Raw genomic sequence first — 17,586 nt, 5'->3', positions numbered from 1 at the left:
GTTATTATTGATAATGCAGGGATGAGAACATGAATGTATTACATAAGAATGTTTGAGGATCTTAAAGTGAAGTATAAACCTTGTGTTTTCCCTGCTGTGACAAACCAAAGTGTCTGCTCTGATGAACGGACGGACTCTCGTTTAAACGCTGGCCGGTTTGTGCTGCTCATCCGTCTCTGTGTCATCGTACTCTGACGCACTTCACTTCTTCACCGTGCATTTGTTGTTTTTTTGTTTCTGTTCATTCTGCCAATGCTCTGCAGCTGCTGGACGCCCGGAGAACCAAGGTTTGTCCCTATGTTTGCATCACAGCCTGTGTGCACAACATAGAGTCACCTTCAGTGTGGCGTGTTTGTTTTTTTTTTCCTCCAGAAACCTGAAACCGTCCCTTTGCCCCTCAAACCTCCTCTCCTGTGAATCCAAAAACACCTCCAGAGAGAAAGTCCTCGTCTTGTCCTGTGAACCCCTTACATGTTTCCCTCGTGAACACTGCAAAAGAGAAAGGAATTCCATTTTTCTTTCATTATTTTCTGGTGCCACGTACTTAGTAACCCCAGACTTCCTGTTCAGTTTGATTTCAGTGAAAGAAACTTGTTCCCGCTCCTTCAAGTCACGACTAGGCCATTTTCTGGACATGGATTGATCCGTTTTGTTCTGGTGATATCTGCTGGAAGAAAATTTCAGTGGACAAATGGAGCCACAGTTAGTCTTTGACAGAAACTGGCTCTTTGGTCCTAATTGTGTTCCCGTAAAACCCCGACCAACACACGTATAAACAATAACACTCATCAGGACTCATTTATTCTGGACACACACAAAGTCACACACATGCAAACTTCTTGTGTACACTTAATGTTCCTTTTCGCTTGCTAAAAAATCACCCACTTCCATCAATGTAATGGCTCGTTTTTATCTAATACAGTATTTGTATTCATTTTTGAAAAATACTGAATACAAGTCATTATTTTCAAGTGTCAGCGGAAGAGACCTCTGCTGTGCTGCAGGAAAGCTTTGAGGCGTTCTTCTGCTTTGATTAGCAAGTTAACACCCCCCCATTAATTCTGCTTCACAGTAAACTAATGATAAATTCATGTTCCTGACAGCTGTGATTCAGTTCAAGTCTTAGTAATAAGTGGTTATTCTTATTACTACAATCCCAAAGGACAAACATCTCCCTCCAGAATAAAGATGAATAATTATCTTTCCACAGAACTGCAGAAACAGTGTATGAATGTGTGATTACCCTCATGTGTGGTGGTGGTGGTGTCATGAATAAAATGATCCTGTGTGTACACGTGTGTGTTTGTCCATCAGCATCTCCAGATGACCATCCAGGCTCTCCAGGATGAGCTGCGCACACAGCGGGACCTGAACCACCTGCTGCAGCAGGAGAGCGGCAACCGCTCCGCCTCCGAGCACTTCACCACCATCGAGCTGACGGAGGAGAACTTCCGCCGGCTGCAGGCCGAACACGACCGGCAGGCCAAGGAGCTCTTTCTGCTCAGAAAGACGCTGGAGGAGATGGAGCTGAGGATCGAGACCCAGAAACAAACGCTGGGCGCCAGAGACGAGTCCATCAAGAAGCTGCTGGAGATGCTGCAGAGTAAAGGGCTGCCCTCAGGACCGGGCAGAGCGTCTGAAGAGGAAGAGCAGGAGAGAGCCAGGCGGATCGCTGAGGCGGAAGCCCAGCTGGGACACCTGGAGGTCATCCTGGACCAAAAGGAGAAAGAGAACATCCATCTTCGAGAGGTATTGCACAACCCTGTTGATAAATATGCACCGTTTCGGAGCTTTTACCTGTTGTCACCACTTGAGGGCAGTACACAGTCTCACATCATCTAAATAATCTGCTCCTCTGCTTAAACTGTGGCATTGTGATGAGGATAACTGCTGCGTTATCAGCTGTGCATGCACTTTTGTTGTGGGTCATATAACGTGATTTCTTTCTTGTCAGGAACTGCACAGAAGAAATCAGCTGCACCAAGATCCAAGCAAAACCAAGGCCCTGCAGACCATCATAGAAATGAAAGTAAGGACCGGACTCCCGACAGCTTGAGCCCCTCATTAATAGTATAATAAGGAATTCTTTATTTTTATGACATGATAGAATTCATAACTAGTTAATAATACATCTACCGTGATATTTGTATATGTTATGAAGGTACAGTGACTCTCAGTGTGTACTCGCTCTATTGTTTTCACTGTGATCCTCAGCAGCTGAGTCAATAGTCCACACAGTTGTATAACTGTCAATATCAACAGGAGCCAGTGTTATTGTTCCACATGTCAGCCGTCGTTAATGCTCATAATCATCACACTGGTTTAACGACGAGCAATAACACAACGTCACAGATGTTGCTCACCATGAAGTGGTCACCGCACGATGCCATGGTGATTAGCACCGTTGCCTCACAGCAAGAAGGTCACTGGTTTGAATCCAGGTTTGACTAAATGTGTGGCGCTTGCGTGGTTTTAACCCCTGTGAACATGTGGCCGTTCTCCAGGTGATCCAGCTTCCTGCGACACAGTAAATAAATACATCTTGGGATTAGGTTAGATTAGTTTAGGTAGAGACTCTGCAATAATCAGGATTGAGGGTGTGGATGTTTTTTTTATTTCTTACTGAAAGTCAGCCACGTGATGGACTAGTGATGTTTCTTTCCAGGGAAAACCCCTGCTTTTTTTGGCATAATGTCACCTATATTGGCTTCAGCTCCTCCAGAATAATTCTTATCAGGGATAATTCCATATACTGTATATCTATGGCTGAATTACAGCCTAATAAAGTGGAAGACACAGTATCCCACATATCCTCTTTGATGTAATCTGATCGCACTGGTCTGAACGTAGCTTTGTGCATTTGAATAATTCATTTAAAGATAAAGTAATGCAGGCTTGTGAATGAGTGTTTCTTCCGAGGCTTTAAACCTTCATGGAAAATTTAAAGTGCATTTAAATATTGAGACAAACATCCTTATTCAATTTAGAGAGATGGATCGCTTTGGATTGAAACCTCAGACCGCTATTGTCAGATATCGTATTTCACGTTTCCTCTCTGTAAGTAGCTGTTACGCGGTACACTGTATTAATAATAATATGCTCATATTCTTTTAATAATCTTAACGTAAACTGTTCGCATGAGCGCTTGTTTTGCGGCGGCTGGATGTGGAGGCAGAGAAATCAGCACCATGTAGCTATGAAACCACTGTAGACTCCCCCAGCCTCACTGCAGAGGCCTGACATCACTTCCTCAAAATAAATCATGACATCATCGCCGAGCTGACACAGCCCCTCTCGCTCGGCTGGATCGGTGCTGTGCAGGCTTTGGCCTCCTCGAGCGCGGTCATGTGACATCTGTGTTCTGGGACTCTTGTTGATTTGCATACAGAGCGAGAGAAGACCCGCCTCCTCCTCCTTGTCCTTCTTCTCCTTCTTCTCCTTTCTCCTCCTCCTCCTCCTCCTGTGCTGTGCTGTGCTGTGCGGGAAGACCCCACATGTGTCCCCTCTCCTCTTTCCCTCTGCTGTGTTTTGACGCTGATGGAAGCACGAATAAGCCCTCCCTCCCTCCCTCCCGCCTCTCCTCCTCACTCACCAGAGACAGTGCACAGCATATAGCCTGTCTGCTGCTACCATGGAAACAGGTGTGGTTGTTTATGACAGCGAGAGGCCAGTATGCAGGGAGACAGACAGAGAGAGACACACAGAGGCAGGGAAAGAGATAAAAACAGGAAGATTTACTGACCAGGTCGTTGTACCAGTGATTACATGAGGATGGAATAAAACCCCCTTTGAAGGTACGCTGTCTCTTGTGTGTTGCAGTAATGTTACTTCACTGTTCGTCTTGTAACATGGAGACTTAAATGAGATGCGGTGTGGAAAGCGCGCGTAGTGTTCATGTACGGTGCCCATGCATTGACGTTAGTAGCCCCTCACATGTCCATTACGCCTCACCCGTGTTCCTCTGCAGCGGGCTGAGACTGACCCTGATAATGGCCACAAGTTCACAAGTTCAAAGCCACTCTGTGCAGAGAGAGAGACACAGGGAGAGACACAAAAAGAGAGAGCCAAAGACAGGAAGGAAGAAGGTTCCTCTTTGCTCCACTGGAGAGGGAGATGGACCATGGCTAATCTTAAAGACGTTGTATTATTTATTTAAATAAAAAGAAGCCGTGAAGCTAAAGCCGCACTTGCAGTCGCAGTCCAGAGACTGGATTCTACGTTGATCTGCAAGCAACTACAGCGAGAAAGAGTCGCGTCTTGTTATCTCTCTGTGGTCCTGGCTGACCGCTCCATGCTGGATGTGCGCTCAGTGTTTCCCAATGGTGATTAATCCTCCGAGCTGCTGCAAGGAGCTGAGTAGAAAGATTCTGATTTCACCGACAGATGCTGCAGTTGGTCTCAGCTTCTCCCACTGTCTCTCTGTCTCACCGTACACACACTCTCTCTCTCTCTCTCTCCTGTCTTTTAGTGCCTCTTAATCTCATCCGACTCTTTCCTGTAGTTCGTGTTCAGCATGAGAGTTGTGCACATGCCAGTCAGGGTTCTGAGGTGTGTCTCCTCTGCGTGTTTATTATGTGCAGGACACCAAAATCGCCTCTCTGGAGCGCAACATCCGAGACCTGGAGGATGAGATCCAAATGCTGAAAGCCAACGGCTTATTGAACTCAGAAGACAGAGAGGAGGAGATCAAGCAGATGGAGGTCTACAAGAACCACTCCAAGTTCATGAAAACAAAGGTAAAGACAGTCTGCACTGTGCATGCATCGTACATACGTGTGTGTGTGTGCAGATCTCGTGGGGGGAAAAAAAATGACTGTGTGCAGAGAGAATACTAAATGAAGGCTGGTGTGTTACTTAAATTAGCTGCTTTTTGCATTTAGTGTCATCAGCAGAGTGTCCTGCTGGCAACAATCGGAGAGATGCTTCTCTTTGCTGCTGCTTTTTGTGTCAAGAATGCCAAAGTAGGCAAAGTCAGAGTGACATTTTTCATGACCTAAATATCTATCTATATATATATATATAACATATATATTAAAGTGTTTGTTTTTAGAGAGAAAAGTGTATACGGAAGCTGACGTGTCAGTGTTCAGACCTGCTCGTGTTTCCATCAGCATAATGGCTTCATGACAGTGTCATAACTTGTGTCATAACTTAGTAAGTCTTCGACGTACTGAAAGCTGTGTGTGTGTGTGTGTGTGTTGAACTCTCACATCAACCAAACAGCCACAGTTTAGTTGAGTTTTTTCTATTTTTAAACCTCCTTTCATCAATCATGAATAGGGACAATGTATAATACATGACGAACGCAGCGCAGTCAGTCCCAAATGTATTTTTAATGAGGAGAAGCGTGTTGATTGAAACAGCGTAAAAGTTGCTCTCACTCGGTTTCTCTCTGTTCCACGTGTCGCGCAGATCGATCAGCTGAAGCAGGAGCTGTCGAAGAAGGAGTCGGAGCTGCTGGCTCTGCAGACCAAACTCGAAACCCTCAACAACCAGAACTCGGACTGCAAACAGCATATCGAGGTGCTCAAAGAGTCGCTCACTGCCAAGGAGCAACGTGCTGCCATCCTACAAACAGAGGTGATAAAAACCCCCGAGTGAAGGCAATCGACCCAATACTTTCCTGTGGGGACTCAAAAAGAAAGCAGTGATGTGTCCTAGTAGCATTTTACCCTTACAGTCAAGCCTTTATTTGAAGTTTGCCTTACTGTAAGGACTTCCTTTAAGGTGTTAAATAAGCTGCGTCCTGACTCAGGTGGATGCTCTACGTCTGCGGCTGGAGGAGAAGGAGTCCTTCCTGAACAAGAAGACCAAGCAGCTGCAGGACCTGACGGAGGAGAAGGGCACTCTCGCTGGAGAAATCAGGGACATGAAGGACATGTTGGAGGTGAAAGAAAGGAAGATCAATGTCCTGCAGAAGAAGGTGAGGGTCAGAGGTCACGAGGGCCTCGTCATTCGTGTCTCGTGGTCGTACATCACAGATTCCCCTAGTTTTCTCTCTGTGTTTCTCCACTGTGAGTGAGGAAGTCTCTGTTGTGTCCACAGAAAGACAAGCCAGGAGATATTCTAGTGTGTGTGTGTGTGTGCTATAAATACTCAGTGTTACTCTCTGTCACCCTGAGCTCACTTACTCCCTTTGTTTTTGTTCCTCTCTTGTTCTGTTACACCTCTTCTCTCTTATTTAGCCACTTTTATTTAACTGTCTGTCACTTCCCTTGTTTTCTAAACCTTTGTGTTTCGTCTGAATATAGTAAATGATTTCAGTGCACGTATGACACAGTTCTTACTGCTGCTTTACAGTGACTTTGTTTTGGGGGAACCATAGTTTTGTTTGCATTTAAAGTCAAGTTACACAGAGTTGACACAAACGCTTAAAATTACACAATTATTATGTAATAATATTGTTATTTGAAAGTCCCCACACATGTTAAGCCCCCTCCCTCCTCTGAAATGTCGTCAAATACGTACTGTGTTACATTTCAGTACTAAACGTGTGCTGTATTCCTGTAACAGCATTAAAACCACTTGAAACTCAGTTTCAGCTGTTCTCTAATGGACGACACAGAACAGGTTTTTTTCCCCTTGGTGAGCTCGACCGTGATTGGACAAATGCATCACTTCCAGGGAAGCTGGGCTTCCACGATAGTGGACGGGGGGTGGGCTTCTGCATGATGATTGGAGGAACTGTCTCAAAGGCGGAACCAGTTTGAAATAAATAATTACGAAAGCAACTTAAAATAGCTGTTCTGGTTTTGTGGTTTTCATTCGTGATCCGACTTTTTCCCCCCCTGTTCTCTCCTCTCTCTCCGTGGTGCCACCCACCATCCCATCGGCCTCAGATTGAGAACCTGCAGGAGCAGCTGCGGGACAAAGACAAACAGCTGGGTAACTTGAAGGACAGAGTCAAGTCTCTGCAGACCGACTCCAGTAACACAGACACTGCCCTGGCCACCCTGGAGGAGGCGCTGTCAGAGAAGGTAAAGGGTGGGATTTGACCAATCATTTTTGATGTCTGGGCCTGCATTCATTTAAATCCTAAAAACCACATCAGGGTCTTTTTTTATGATTATAAACATATGTGTGTGTGTGATAGGAGAGGATTATCGAGCGTTTAAAGGACCAAAGGGAGAGAGAAGACAGAGAGCGTCTGGAGGAAGTGGACTCTTACAAGAAGGAGAACAAAGATCTGAAGGAGAAAGTCAACAGTCTCCAGATAGAGTTAACAGAGAAAGAGGTCAGTGCATGGAGTCCATTTACATGACTTTCACCTGCTGACACTGAGCCCATCGGCCTGGTTTGAACTGCTGCCGCCTGTTTGCGTGTGCTCTTTATCCTTTTGCAGTCCAGTCTCATAGATCTGAAGGAACACGCGTCGTCGCTCGCGTCTTCCGGCCTCAAGAAGGATTCAAAGCTCAAATCGCTGGAGATCGCCATTGAGCAGAAAAAAGAGGAGTGTAGTAAGTTGGAGACGCAGTTGCAGAAGGTAGGTTTGTGAATTACAGTCCAGAGACACCACATCCATCATTTACTCTATCAAGAACTTTGATCTAAAAGTCTAGTTTTAAGATTTTCTTACACTGAATTCAAAGCCGTATGTGTCTTTTAACTGTGGAATATAAAACAAAAACACTCAAAAATGTTTATGTAACTAGCTCTTTCCAAAGCATTTGACCGTATCACACAATCTACATGTGACGTGACAGCTACTGAGTGAACCTAGAGCTTCAGCCATGGCTGAGCTGTGGAGAGTGACGGCCGGAGACGTGCGTCTTGTTAATTGCACTGAGCTGTAGATAAAAGTCCAGAGCGGCATGAGTCCATGGACCACTTACATGGAGACTAATGAAGCACTAAACGCAAATGAATGAATTGTCTGAAATGAGTTTTCCTAAACTAAAACAAATCATCAGACAAAGAGACAAAATATGGAAAAATGGAACAAAAATAAGTCAATTCTTCATCAACTTCTAGGTTTAAATGTGTTCTTTCGTAATATTAAGAGCAGTACATTAACATAGTGACTACAGTGATGCTTTTTCTCCCATAACCATGGACTGTATATAAAAGTTGACGTGGTCTTAAAGATCTTTTAAAAAACTATAAATTCTACTGGACAATATTAGCTGTCACTCACACTGGTGTCCACTCGTATGTGCTGTATCATCTAGTTTCCTCGCACTGGGAACATCATTTACACAATGAAACTAGTGATTGTTTACCAATGTTCTAACTCAAGTGAGGCATAAGCTCACAGGGTACCTCGCGATGTGATACGATACGTGATACATGGTCCACGATACCAATGATATCGCGATTCTGATGATAATCAATGTATTGCAAGACAATCATATAGCAATACATTGTGCTATCTGGAAAAAAAAAGTGCAGGATTTCTCTATTTATTCAGAAAAAAGAGAACAGAGTGCATGTATTGAACGTGGATGGAGCATCTGTAAACTCTCTTCTTTGGCCAGGCCACCACGAGGAGACATGAAGCAGTGATGCTGGCAGGGACCGTTTACATCCTTCAATATTAAATCAAAATATCACTATTTGCCACGATGATCGTACTGCACAAGGAAGGACCCATAGACCCCATTTCTTCCTTTCTCCTACGATACAGTGCAATGTTGCACAAATCCATAATTCCTTTTCCTGATTGGAAAGGAGCAGTGAGAAGAATGTAATTCTAATTTATGTCTGCCCCTAACTTAAACTCAAAGAATCTTAGATGGTCTGTCACTTACAGTTAGCTACACCCTCATCTACACCCTCGATTACATCGACAACCTAAAAACAAAAACAACCCCTAAGTGTTTATGTTCAACATTTCAAAAGTTAAACATCCAGTCAGATATCCAATGCCATCCAATATTCTTTTTTAAATGGAAAATATTTGTACAACCCTTCAACTGCAACAACAGAAGCACACATTTGCGTTGAGGTTTTAATTCCCGTAGACTTCCATTCAAATAGAGCTATTTTTGCAGCCCCCCCGGTGGTTAACGGCTAGGTCCGTTTACCAACCGAGAAACTACGTCCACTTTCATATTCAGTCCATGCCTACAGCAGACTCCACTGCTTTATTACGTGTCTACATGGAGCAGACAGTCCATGATGAACTCCCCCCCTCCCTCCCCCCCCCTCCCCCCTCCCTCCTACTCCATAACCCACAGGTTCTCCAAGTGTCTGGTCTCTGTTGGTTTATGTGTGTGTCGCCCCTCGACCTGTAACAATATGTGCTGTAACTGATGTTACTATATTCCAAACATGTATTTGTACCATGTCTGATCCTGTTGTTTTCTCCTGTGGCTCGAACTCCGTTCCCCAACCCCTGTGTTCGCAATGTAGCAAGCTGAGCAGCTATTCAGTCACATGAACAATCCTGTAAGTCCTTCTCCGGAGCTCTGTGAGGCACATACAAGTGAAGCACGCATGAGGACACACTGAACACGTCTTTGAAAACACGTTTGCTAGATGGTGATGGTGACAGACCCCAGCACAGGTTCTGCTTTCATGCACCACCCACCCCTCCCCGCTCAGATGCATGTTGACCATTGCACTGTACTGGTATAATGAGCTTTATACTGCACTCAGAGTCACTGTGCAACGTATTCATTGTAACTGTTTGTGTTTGTGGTGAAACTGGTGTAAAAAAAAAAACAACGTAACGTTATTTTTTTGTTTGATGACTTGGAATTTCAAATATACGGCACAGTGTTTTTAAACATGTGGCCCCCGCAGCTGGTTCTTCCTGGGCTTCCTGTAACTGCAGCGGGTCGTCACAGACAAGAAGGTTCTGTTGCATGTGAAGCAGCCATTTTTAGTTAACACAAACTTTAGACAGCACACATAAGCTTTGTAAATACAAGTACATATGCATTTTAGACAAACTAGGAATGGAACGGGAGTGAGAGGACACGGCCTGGAGTAAACATGCAGGTTTTGTTTTGTTGTTTTGATTTCCTCTAACCCTCACAGTCATTGGCCTTAAGATTGTTGAACTGCCAAAACTTTATTTTACTTTTAACAATCAGCCTCTTTTTTACAGAGCCGTTGAAGTACAGTCTACACACGTTCTACTGTTTTATAGTTGAACCCAAACCAGTGAGAATAAAATCCCTGAGCCCCTATTTCTCCCGTCTAACGATGGACTATTGCAGAGACTGTGCAGCTTTGTTGGGCTTGCATGATTTTGGTCGACCGTGTTTTTGCATGTCGTCACTGTCAGTGTTGCCCCGCTTCTTTTCTGTCTCAGTGTGGTGCGGTTAGACGCGGTGTGAGCTGTGGTTTGGCGACCGCCGCGGCGTCCTCTCTGGCGGATGGCTACTGTGTCGAAACCACTGTGTTGACGTGTGGCTGCATATTTGTCTCTCTGGGGTGATGTGCACCGCTGTGATGTAATTTCATGGAGAGTCACAAAGTGTTGCAATAATGGCGAAGATCTTTTTTACCAAACAGCAGTGCTCCGATTAGTTTGTGACAGATGACTAATGAGTCTGAAACACGACCAAGCACTTTACTGCCATTCCCTGCTAATTATAAATAAGTGCAGTCGTGTATAAACATACACAGCCATGTACTTTGTATACTCACCAAGTGTGTGTAGTGATTGGGAGTCTCAAAAGGCTGCTAAATGGAGCTAAATAATAGCTCTGTTAAAGCTAATGAACCAGCACCAGTAATGATGCCTTTGTCTACAACATTTGACTCTGCTTTATTCATTCAGAGTGTGAGAGAGCGAGAGAGAGAGAAAGCGCAAGGGGAGTAGTTTAGATGAGACACTGATGGACAACAATGTGCTGTCTGTATCTACTTCATGGCCAGTAAAACATTCTGTGCTGCACTCTTTGCTTATGTTGACATTATAACATGTGCTGAGTGCATCTTATCTCTTGTCTCCCCTCCGGTGCATGGATACAGAAAGCCCACGAGGTGGAGCAGCAGTCGGGCTCAAGAGGGAACCCGGAGTACGTGGACCGAGTGAAGCTGCTGGAGAAGGAGGTGAGCTACTACAAGGACGAGGTCAACAAGGCTCAGACGGAGGTGGAGAGGCTCCTGGACATCCTGCGCGAGGTGGAGACGGAAAAGAACGACAAGGACAAGAAGATCGCCGAGCTGGAGAGGTAACTCACTCGGACTGTTCTCCGTTGCCGCGGCGACATTTGTTGCCTCGTTTATACTCGCGCGAGGCACTCAGCAAAAGCCATTTTAGCCGAGTCATGTTCGACAACATTTGTGACACAGTTGGAGAATGAGGTCTTTGAAGTGACTCAGCACAAATGTTCAGAAATGGTCAAAAATGACTGTATCCAATAGTATCGGTACCGGTAGAAACTCGAGAATTTAATATCGGTATCGGACACAAAAATGTGGTATCGGGACTTCTCTACGGCGTCCATGTCAATTGTCTGGATAAACAGAAAGTCAGTGAGAAAGTTATATTAGTTTCATTAGAAACTTCTTTTTTAAACATTGTTACCAATGTTACCAAATCCAAAATATGTTTTTATTATCATTCCAAACTAGATACCACAGTGTTTTGAGATAATAAGCAGTACGTCCATTTTAGAGTCTCCGCACTCATCCGATGAATGTTCCACTTGCTTTGCTTATTTGAAGTGAAGTCGTGTGTGCGTTTGCATCCACGTAAGTTGCCATTTGTGTGTTTTCATGTCGTCACTGCCTTGTACTCGCTCCAGTCATCGGATATAGAAGTTGTGACTTTATGTTAAATCTGAGCCCAAAATGAATGGAAGAGATGTGAGTAAATAAAGCTCAGTGTGGTCTGTGTGTCCCCCAAGTCTTCACAGTCCAAACTGCTTTTGGCTTCAGTTCAGCTCATGTCTCTGTCTGTTTCCCCTGGGATGGATTAGCAGAGATTGGTTGGACTGCATTAGACTGATAAATTAGAGCTGTTAGCCGATGACAGTGCCCCCTCCTCCCGCCAGAGTTATATTTTTCCAGAAAGTTTTTTTGTGTTTCATGGTCATGCTAATTTGTCAGAGGTGTTTGATTAATGACGTGTTCTTTTTGCCATCTTTACCCACTTTTTTCTGTCCTGTTTCCCTGTCTATGTTTCTGTTTCATGCCCACTTGCCCCCTTTTGGTTGAACCCTCTGCTACTGATCACTCTCAATTGTCACCCTCTGATTCCTCAATGTCTCCCCCATCATCCTTACAACTCCTCCTCTTGTTGACACCAGCCCCCCTCCCTCTGCCCCCCGCCCCACCCCTCGTCCCAGTGGCAGAGCTCCCCCTGACCCGCTCCCCTCTGTCTCTGCTGCTCCCCAGCAGATAGGGGGCATGGTGTGGGATTTCCTGGGAAAGTGAGTGCTCTGCGCTGGCACTTCAGCTCGGCTGTGGGGGTTAAAGTCTCCGACTGTGACTGCTGCAACTGCATCTGGTGTCACCCGTGTGTCTGAAGGAATCGCACATCTTTGTATCTCTCTGTTTTCCTCCGTGGTGTTATTGCTTTACCCCATGATGCATACGATACAAAGATCCCTGGATTCATGTTTGCTGTGATCTCTTGAGCATGTGATGAAGGGATATGTGGTTTGTCTGGATGAGCATGTGACACTTTGTACATGCGTGCGTATGTACTGTATGTGTGAGAGATGTTTTATGTTCAAACTGCATGTGTTTATTTATTCACTGATGACAGGATGAGGTGAACTGCACACAACACACTGTAAACAATTGTCCAAATGTTGATGATCAGCTCCACACAACTCTGTCTAGGTTTGATGTTCATACCTCGGGTCACCTGGTAACCTGGTTACATCTGCACACGCAAAGTGATTCATTTCATGTCAGACGGAGGCAACGGCAATCGTTGTGCTAGTAAAGCGAGGCGACTGCACACAGGTTTGAGTACGACTGAAAACACAAAGAAGTGCCCAGTCATTCAGCCCCCCGCCTGCCACCGCTCTTCAGGTGGATACACACACGTCGGGTCTGATAGTTTTGCTTGACAGAGTTCACCAGCTGCACTCCAGCTGTTTTTCCCTTGGTGTCTTCTTGTTGATTACTTGTCAATCATCACCAGCTTAGCATTCGTTAGCCTAGAGCCGTCCACAGTAGAGAGAGAAAAGAGAAAAAAGGCATCATCGGAACAAGAACATTAAACTCGATAAACCCCAACAAAACTCATTCAACCATCAACCTTCTGCCACCAGTGCAATGTTTATGTTGAGGTGTGTGGGTGTGGAAAAAACACAGGGGAGAGAATCTTCTCTGTACACTTAGATCTATGTCTCATGTACAGCGGTAACTTTTTAACATATCACTCAATCACTGCACAATATAGTGCCCAATCCATCCATACAGAACAATGAACCACTTTAAAGTACATATCCATGTTCTTGGCCAACAAAACAACATAAAACATAATAAATCTCATCTTACATTAGTTTGCTGTACTGTATTGACTGCACATTTAAAATATCTCACACACTGTTTGTGGTGTTTGGTGTGAGTGTTTGTTGTAACCTGTGTGTTAAGTAGTTTCTGTACTTAAAACTGAGGCCTCCTCCTCTTCCTCCTCTTCGTCCTGCCATCACCATGCATCACCTCTTTCCTCCTAATCTGTAACTCTCCGTCATCCTGGCGCCTTCAGATGATCCTTCCTGCCCCCACTTTCCAACCTGCCCCAGTAGGGACATTTGCAGACTATTCACCTGCATGTGCTTCAGGTCCACATGTGCTCAGTGAGTGAGGTGCAGTAGTAGTAGGTAGGCGGGGCCTGGACTGATCTTTGTTCTTGAAGTGTTTCTTTTCACGTCTCTTCTCTCTGATCAACCGTTCACCCATAACTGATTCTCTCACGTGCTGACTCCTCCTCCTCCTCCTCCTCCTGCTCCTCCTCCTCCTCCTCCTCCTCCTCTCCGACTCGGTCGAACCACGATCGGCTTCCCCTCCTTATGCTCGGCACCTAAATCCTCCTCCCCTCGTCTTTCTGCCCGGCTGAATTTGTATGCCTGTCTGACTGCATGCCTGTCCCTCCCAGGCAGCAGATGCACATGGTCCCATGTTGTCAGAGAAGGTGCATCATCCTGCATTAGCTGCAGAGCAGCAGCTTTGGAATCAGCAGACACACTGATTTCCTCTGGTTCCTTCTATGTTGTTTTTCTTGTGATTGTTTTCTTTACGTTTCCGGTTCTAATGTCTCTTTCTTTATTTTTTTTTGTTTTGTTTCTGTGTTCTTGTCTCCTGCTTTCAATGTCCACTCCACGTGTCCCATCTTTATTTCTCTTCTACCTTGTCCTGTCCCCATCTGCAGTCTAGCTCCCAGGTAAGCATTGTCCCTTCCCCCACTGTGGCCCCATCCCGATCTACCCCGTGTTACCTCTGGTGCATAAACTTCATTTTTATTGCTCATGTCTTGTTGCCCCATGCAATCTCATGTCTGAAACGCCCCTTTCACGGTTGTCTTGTTTTTGTTGGGGTACGTTGTTGCACTCCAACTACAGACTGGGATTTGAATCAAAATGCTTGTGGTTTTACAGACAAGGAGGGAAAGAGCAAGTTAAGAAGGGAGCAAACATGAAACTGGGACCACAAGGGGACAAGAAAGGTTTAGGACAGGACCTTCGTAAGGACGGCTCCATGGATGGCGGCCACCACTCAAAGGTAAAGATGTTACTTGTGTGAAATAAAATCGGTTCAGACAAAAACAGGCGGATGGTAATTGGAATTTACGCTTCCTCTTAATCTTTGTTTTCCCCACGTTTGTACTCTGTCAGCTGGAGGATATGATGAGCACACTCGAGAGGACGAGGCAGGAGCTGGACGCCACCAAGCAGCGTCTTTCCTCCACACAGCAGTCTCTGCAGGAGAGGGACACCCACCTCACCAACATGAGACAGGAGCGCAGGAAACAACTGGAGGAGATCCTGGAGATGAAGTTCGTGTTATTGTGACAGTTGATTTCTCATCCCTTAGTTTCTTTTTCTGATCATTTTGAGTTTAACAGAATAGACCATAATAATAACCTTGTTTTTCCCTCTTCAGACAACAGGCTCTGTTAGCAGCCATCAGTGAGAAAGATGCTAATATTGCACTGCTGGAACTATCTGCCTCTAATAAAAAGAAGACCCAGGAGGAGGTGCTGTCCCTCAAGAGAGAGCGGGACAAACTGATGCACCAGCTCAAACAACATGTGAGTACCGCAGTACAATGTGTCTCTTTCTCTGCACTGTAGCTCGTTGCCAAGGCAACATTTAATCAGGAATGAAAAAATATAGCTGCACAAGGCAGCCAGCCATTTTTTCCATTTCATCTATAGGGGCTTGTATGAACACTGACTTGTGGTCGTTCACTTTTAGCCCCACACACACACACACACAGGCAGCCTTTCTTACTTCTGTCCTTTCAGTCCAGGCTAAGTCACGATGATTCACTTATCAACAGAAGTCAACGCTTACAAAAGCTTTTCTTAACATTTTAATGCAATGGTGTTGACATGATGCAGGGAATAGGAATCAGTACGAACCAGGACTAGGGTTCGATTAAGGAGGAGCTGGTGTGAATGCACCCTTAGTTCCCAGACACACATGGGAAGGGGACTTAAAGAATCCTCTTATTAGATGTCCCAACTCCAGTGACTGTTTAACGACAATACTCACACACTAACCAGACGATGACTCTTCCCGCAGACACAAAGCAGAATGAAGCTGATCGCCGACAACTATGAAGATGAACAATATCACCCACACGGTCCTCACCATCCCCAGCCTCAGCCCCCACACGCCCCGCAGCAGCCCCAGCCCCAGTACCCCCACCCTCCCCATGCCCAACAGACTCCATATCCACACGCACCACACGCACCACATCCACAGCACCTGCAGCATCCACCCACCTCCCAACTTCACCCTCACACGCAGCAGGCGCAACCACAGTATCCTCACCCTCCTCACCCCCAGCAACACCCTCAGCACCCACAACAGGCCGCAACCGCATTCAACAAGCACCAACAGCACCCACGGCCCCCGCAGCCCCAACACCCCCACCAACAGCACCCCCAGCACCCAGCGCAGCACCCACACGGACACGCCCCCCAGCAGCATCCTCACCCGCAGCACCCGCACGGTCCTCCCCAACAAGGACCGCACCCTCAGCATCCGCACCCTCAGCACCCGCACCCTCAGCACCCGCAGCACCAACAGCATCCGCAGCACCCGCACCACGCCCAGCACCCACGCCACCCGTCACCCCATCACCGCGGAGGGCCAACCCGAGGACCCCAACATGCTGGTCACCGTCCTGCTCCAGACCAGGTCAGATCAGTGAGCGACTGAAATACTGTCCATGATTACTCATTATTGACCACAACAAGGCAAATCTATTCCATTATTACTGGTCAAGTTCTCTCCCACGAGTGCATAGTTTGCAGTCTTCACTGAGGACTAAAAACTACCAAACGTGGTCTATAATGTCACCTCAGTACCCCTCTCAAAAACAGCTCAACCAGAGGAGAAGGAAAACAAGTGTCTGCAGTTGAGATGCAATAAAATGTAGCCGGCTGAAAGCAAAGAGGGAGTTGAAGAAATTGTTTCTCATTTATTTTCATTGTTAATAGAAAATAAATCAGATTGTGGATCAGTTATACACACACACACACACACATGTGTGCAGCTCCTTGTTTGGGATACTTTGATAAGCCCACTGCAACATAGTTACTTATATCATACTTTATTCATCCGAGAAAAGGTAGAAAATATCAGATATCAGTTTTTTCACGCAGCATCATTGCGACCATCCTCCAGATTCCTCAGGTTGCCATGGCAACACTGGAATTATGTTACTTAAGTTTTTTTGCACATTAACGCTTCAGATGCTGATGCAAATGTGCCGATTCTCCTCCACTCACACCAGTGATTTATACCTGCTCTCTTTTCTTCATGCACATCACTCCTGTCCACCTGTGTCGCCGCCGGCAACAGGACGACGAGGAGGGCATATGGGCATAATCCTTGCTGTGACAACCAAAGCTGTAGTGTTTTTGTTTTTTTTTAAGGGTGAGCTATATTTTTAAGACTTTTCTCCTCCGTGATGCTCTGTTCCCAGTGTAGAATGTGTTTAACTAACAACTGCTTGTCATGTTTTAGATGATTCGGTCACTACTGGAGGAGCACAGCCACGCTATGATGTTGAAACACTACCCAACCAATCATTTATTATCTCCACTAAATGGGACTTAGTTCATATTCTTGGTGAAAGAGGAGGATGCAGGCCGGGTGTGCAGGCCACGTGGGAGACGGACAGCTGGGTAGGTCATTTCACTTTTTTTTTTTTTTTGAATCTTTAGTGTTAAAAACCAAATTGAAGCTTTAACTGTGCTCTTCTTCTGTCTCTGCTTAAGGTGACCTGAGACCTTTCATCTCCAACAAGATCTGGAACTGAAAGAGGCTGAGAGTGAGATCATTAGTGTAGACTGGGCAACATGAGGTCAACAATGACATCACAGGTCACCTCACCTGTCCGTCACCTGGACGGAAACAACCTCCTGATCCTCCCAGCAGAGATCTCATGACTGCCTGACAGTCCCAGTATGTCTCTTTGTTTCTGTCTGTCTCATCTGCC

The 17,586-nt window shown here is 45.6% G+C and overlaps 1 protein-coding gene across 7 annotated transcripts in view; it reads left to right on the top strand.

Moving 5' to 3' along the window:
- The window catches only part of erc2 (ELKS/RAB6-interacting/CAST family member 2), a 32,931-nt gene extending 15,752 nt beyond the window's left edge, over positions 1-17,179 (top strand). The window contains exons 3-20 of one of the 7 annotated variants that reach the window (XM_044023861.1): positions 264-287; positions 1,315-1,749; positions 1,955-2,029; positions 4,581-4,736; positions 5,413-5,580; positions 5,756-5,923; positions 6,840-6,977; positions 7,094-7,234; positions 7,343-7,483; positions 9,352-9,387; positions 10,924-11,126; positions 14,285-14,296; positions 14,511-14,634; positions 14,748-14,908; positions 15,016-15,163; positions 15,660-16,280; positions 16,947-17,021; positions 17,112-17,179. In XM_044023861.1, coding sequence (XP_043879796.1) covers positions 264-287; positions 1,315-1,749; positions 1,955-2,029; positions 4,581-4,736; positions 5,413-5,580; positions 5,756-5,923; positions 6,840-6,977; positions 7,094-7,234; positions 7,343-7,483; positions 9,352-9,387; positions 10,924-11,126; positions 14,285-14,296; positions 14,511-14,634; positions 14,748-14,908; positions 15,016-15,163; positions 15,660-16,280; positions 16,947-16,973 — 2,778 coding nt within the window. In that variant the 3' untranslated portion in view covers positions 16,974-17,021; positions 17,112-17,179. The remainder of the gene's footprint in view (positions 1-263; positions 288-1,314; positions 1,750-1,954; positions 2,030-4,580; positions 4,737-5,412; positions 5,581-5,755; positions 5,924-6,839; positions 6,978-7,093; positions 7,235-7,342; positions 7,484-9,351; positions 9,388-10,923; positions 11,127-14,284; positions 14,297-14,510; positions 14,635-14,747; positions 14,909-15,015; positions 15,164-15,659; positions 16,281-16,946; positions 17,022-17,111) is intronic. The other 6 variants (XM_044023863.1, XM_044023864.1, XM_044023862.1 and 3 more) reach the window with 6 other exon arrangements.
- Positions 17,180-17,586: the final 407 nt, after the last annotated feature.

This window comes from Solea senegalensis, linkage group LG4, assembly GCF_019176455.1.
Source record: "Solea senegalensis isolate Sse05_10M linkage group LG4, IFAPA_SoseM_1, whole genome shotgun sequence".
Classification (NCBI taxonomy): domain Eukaryota; kingdom Metazoa; phylum Chordata; class Actinopteri; order Pleuronectiformes; family Soleidae; genus Solea; species Solea senegalensis.
Note: the sequence above shows the minus strand (reverse complement) of the source record. Positions and strands in the feature narration are given on the sequence as shown.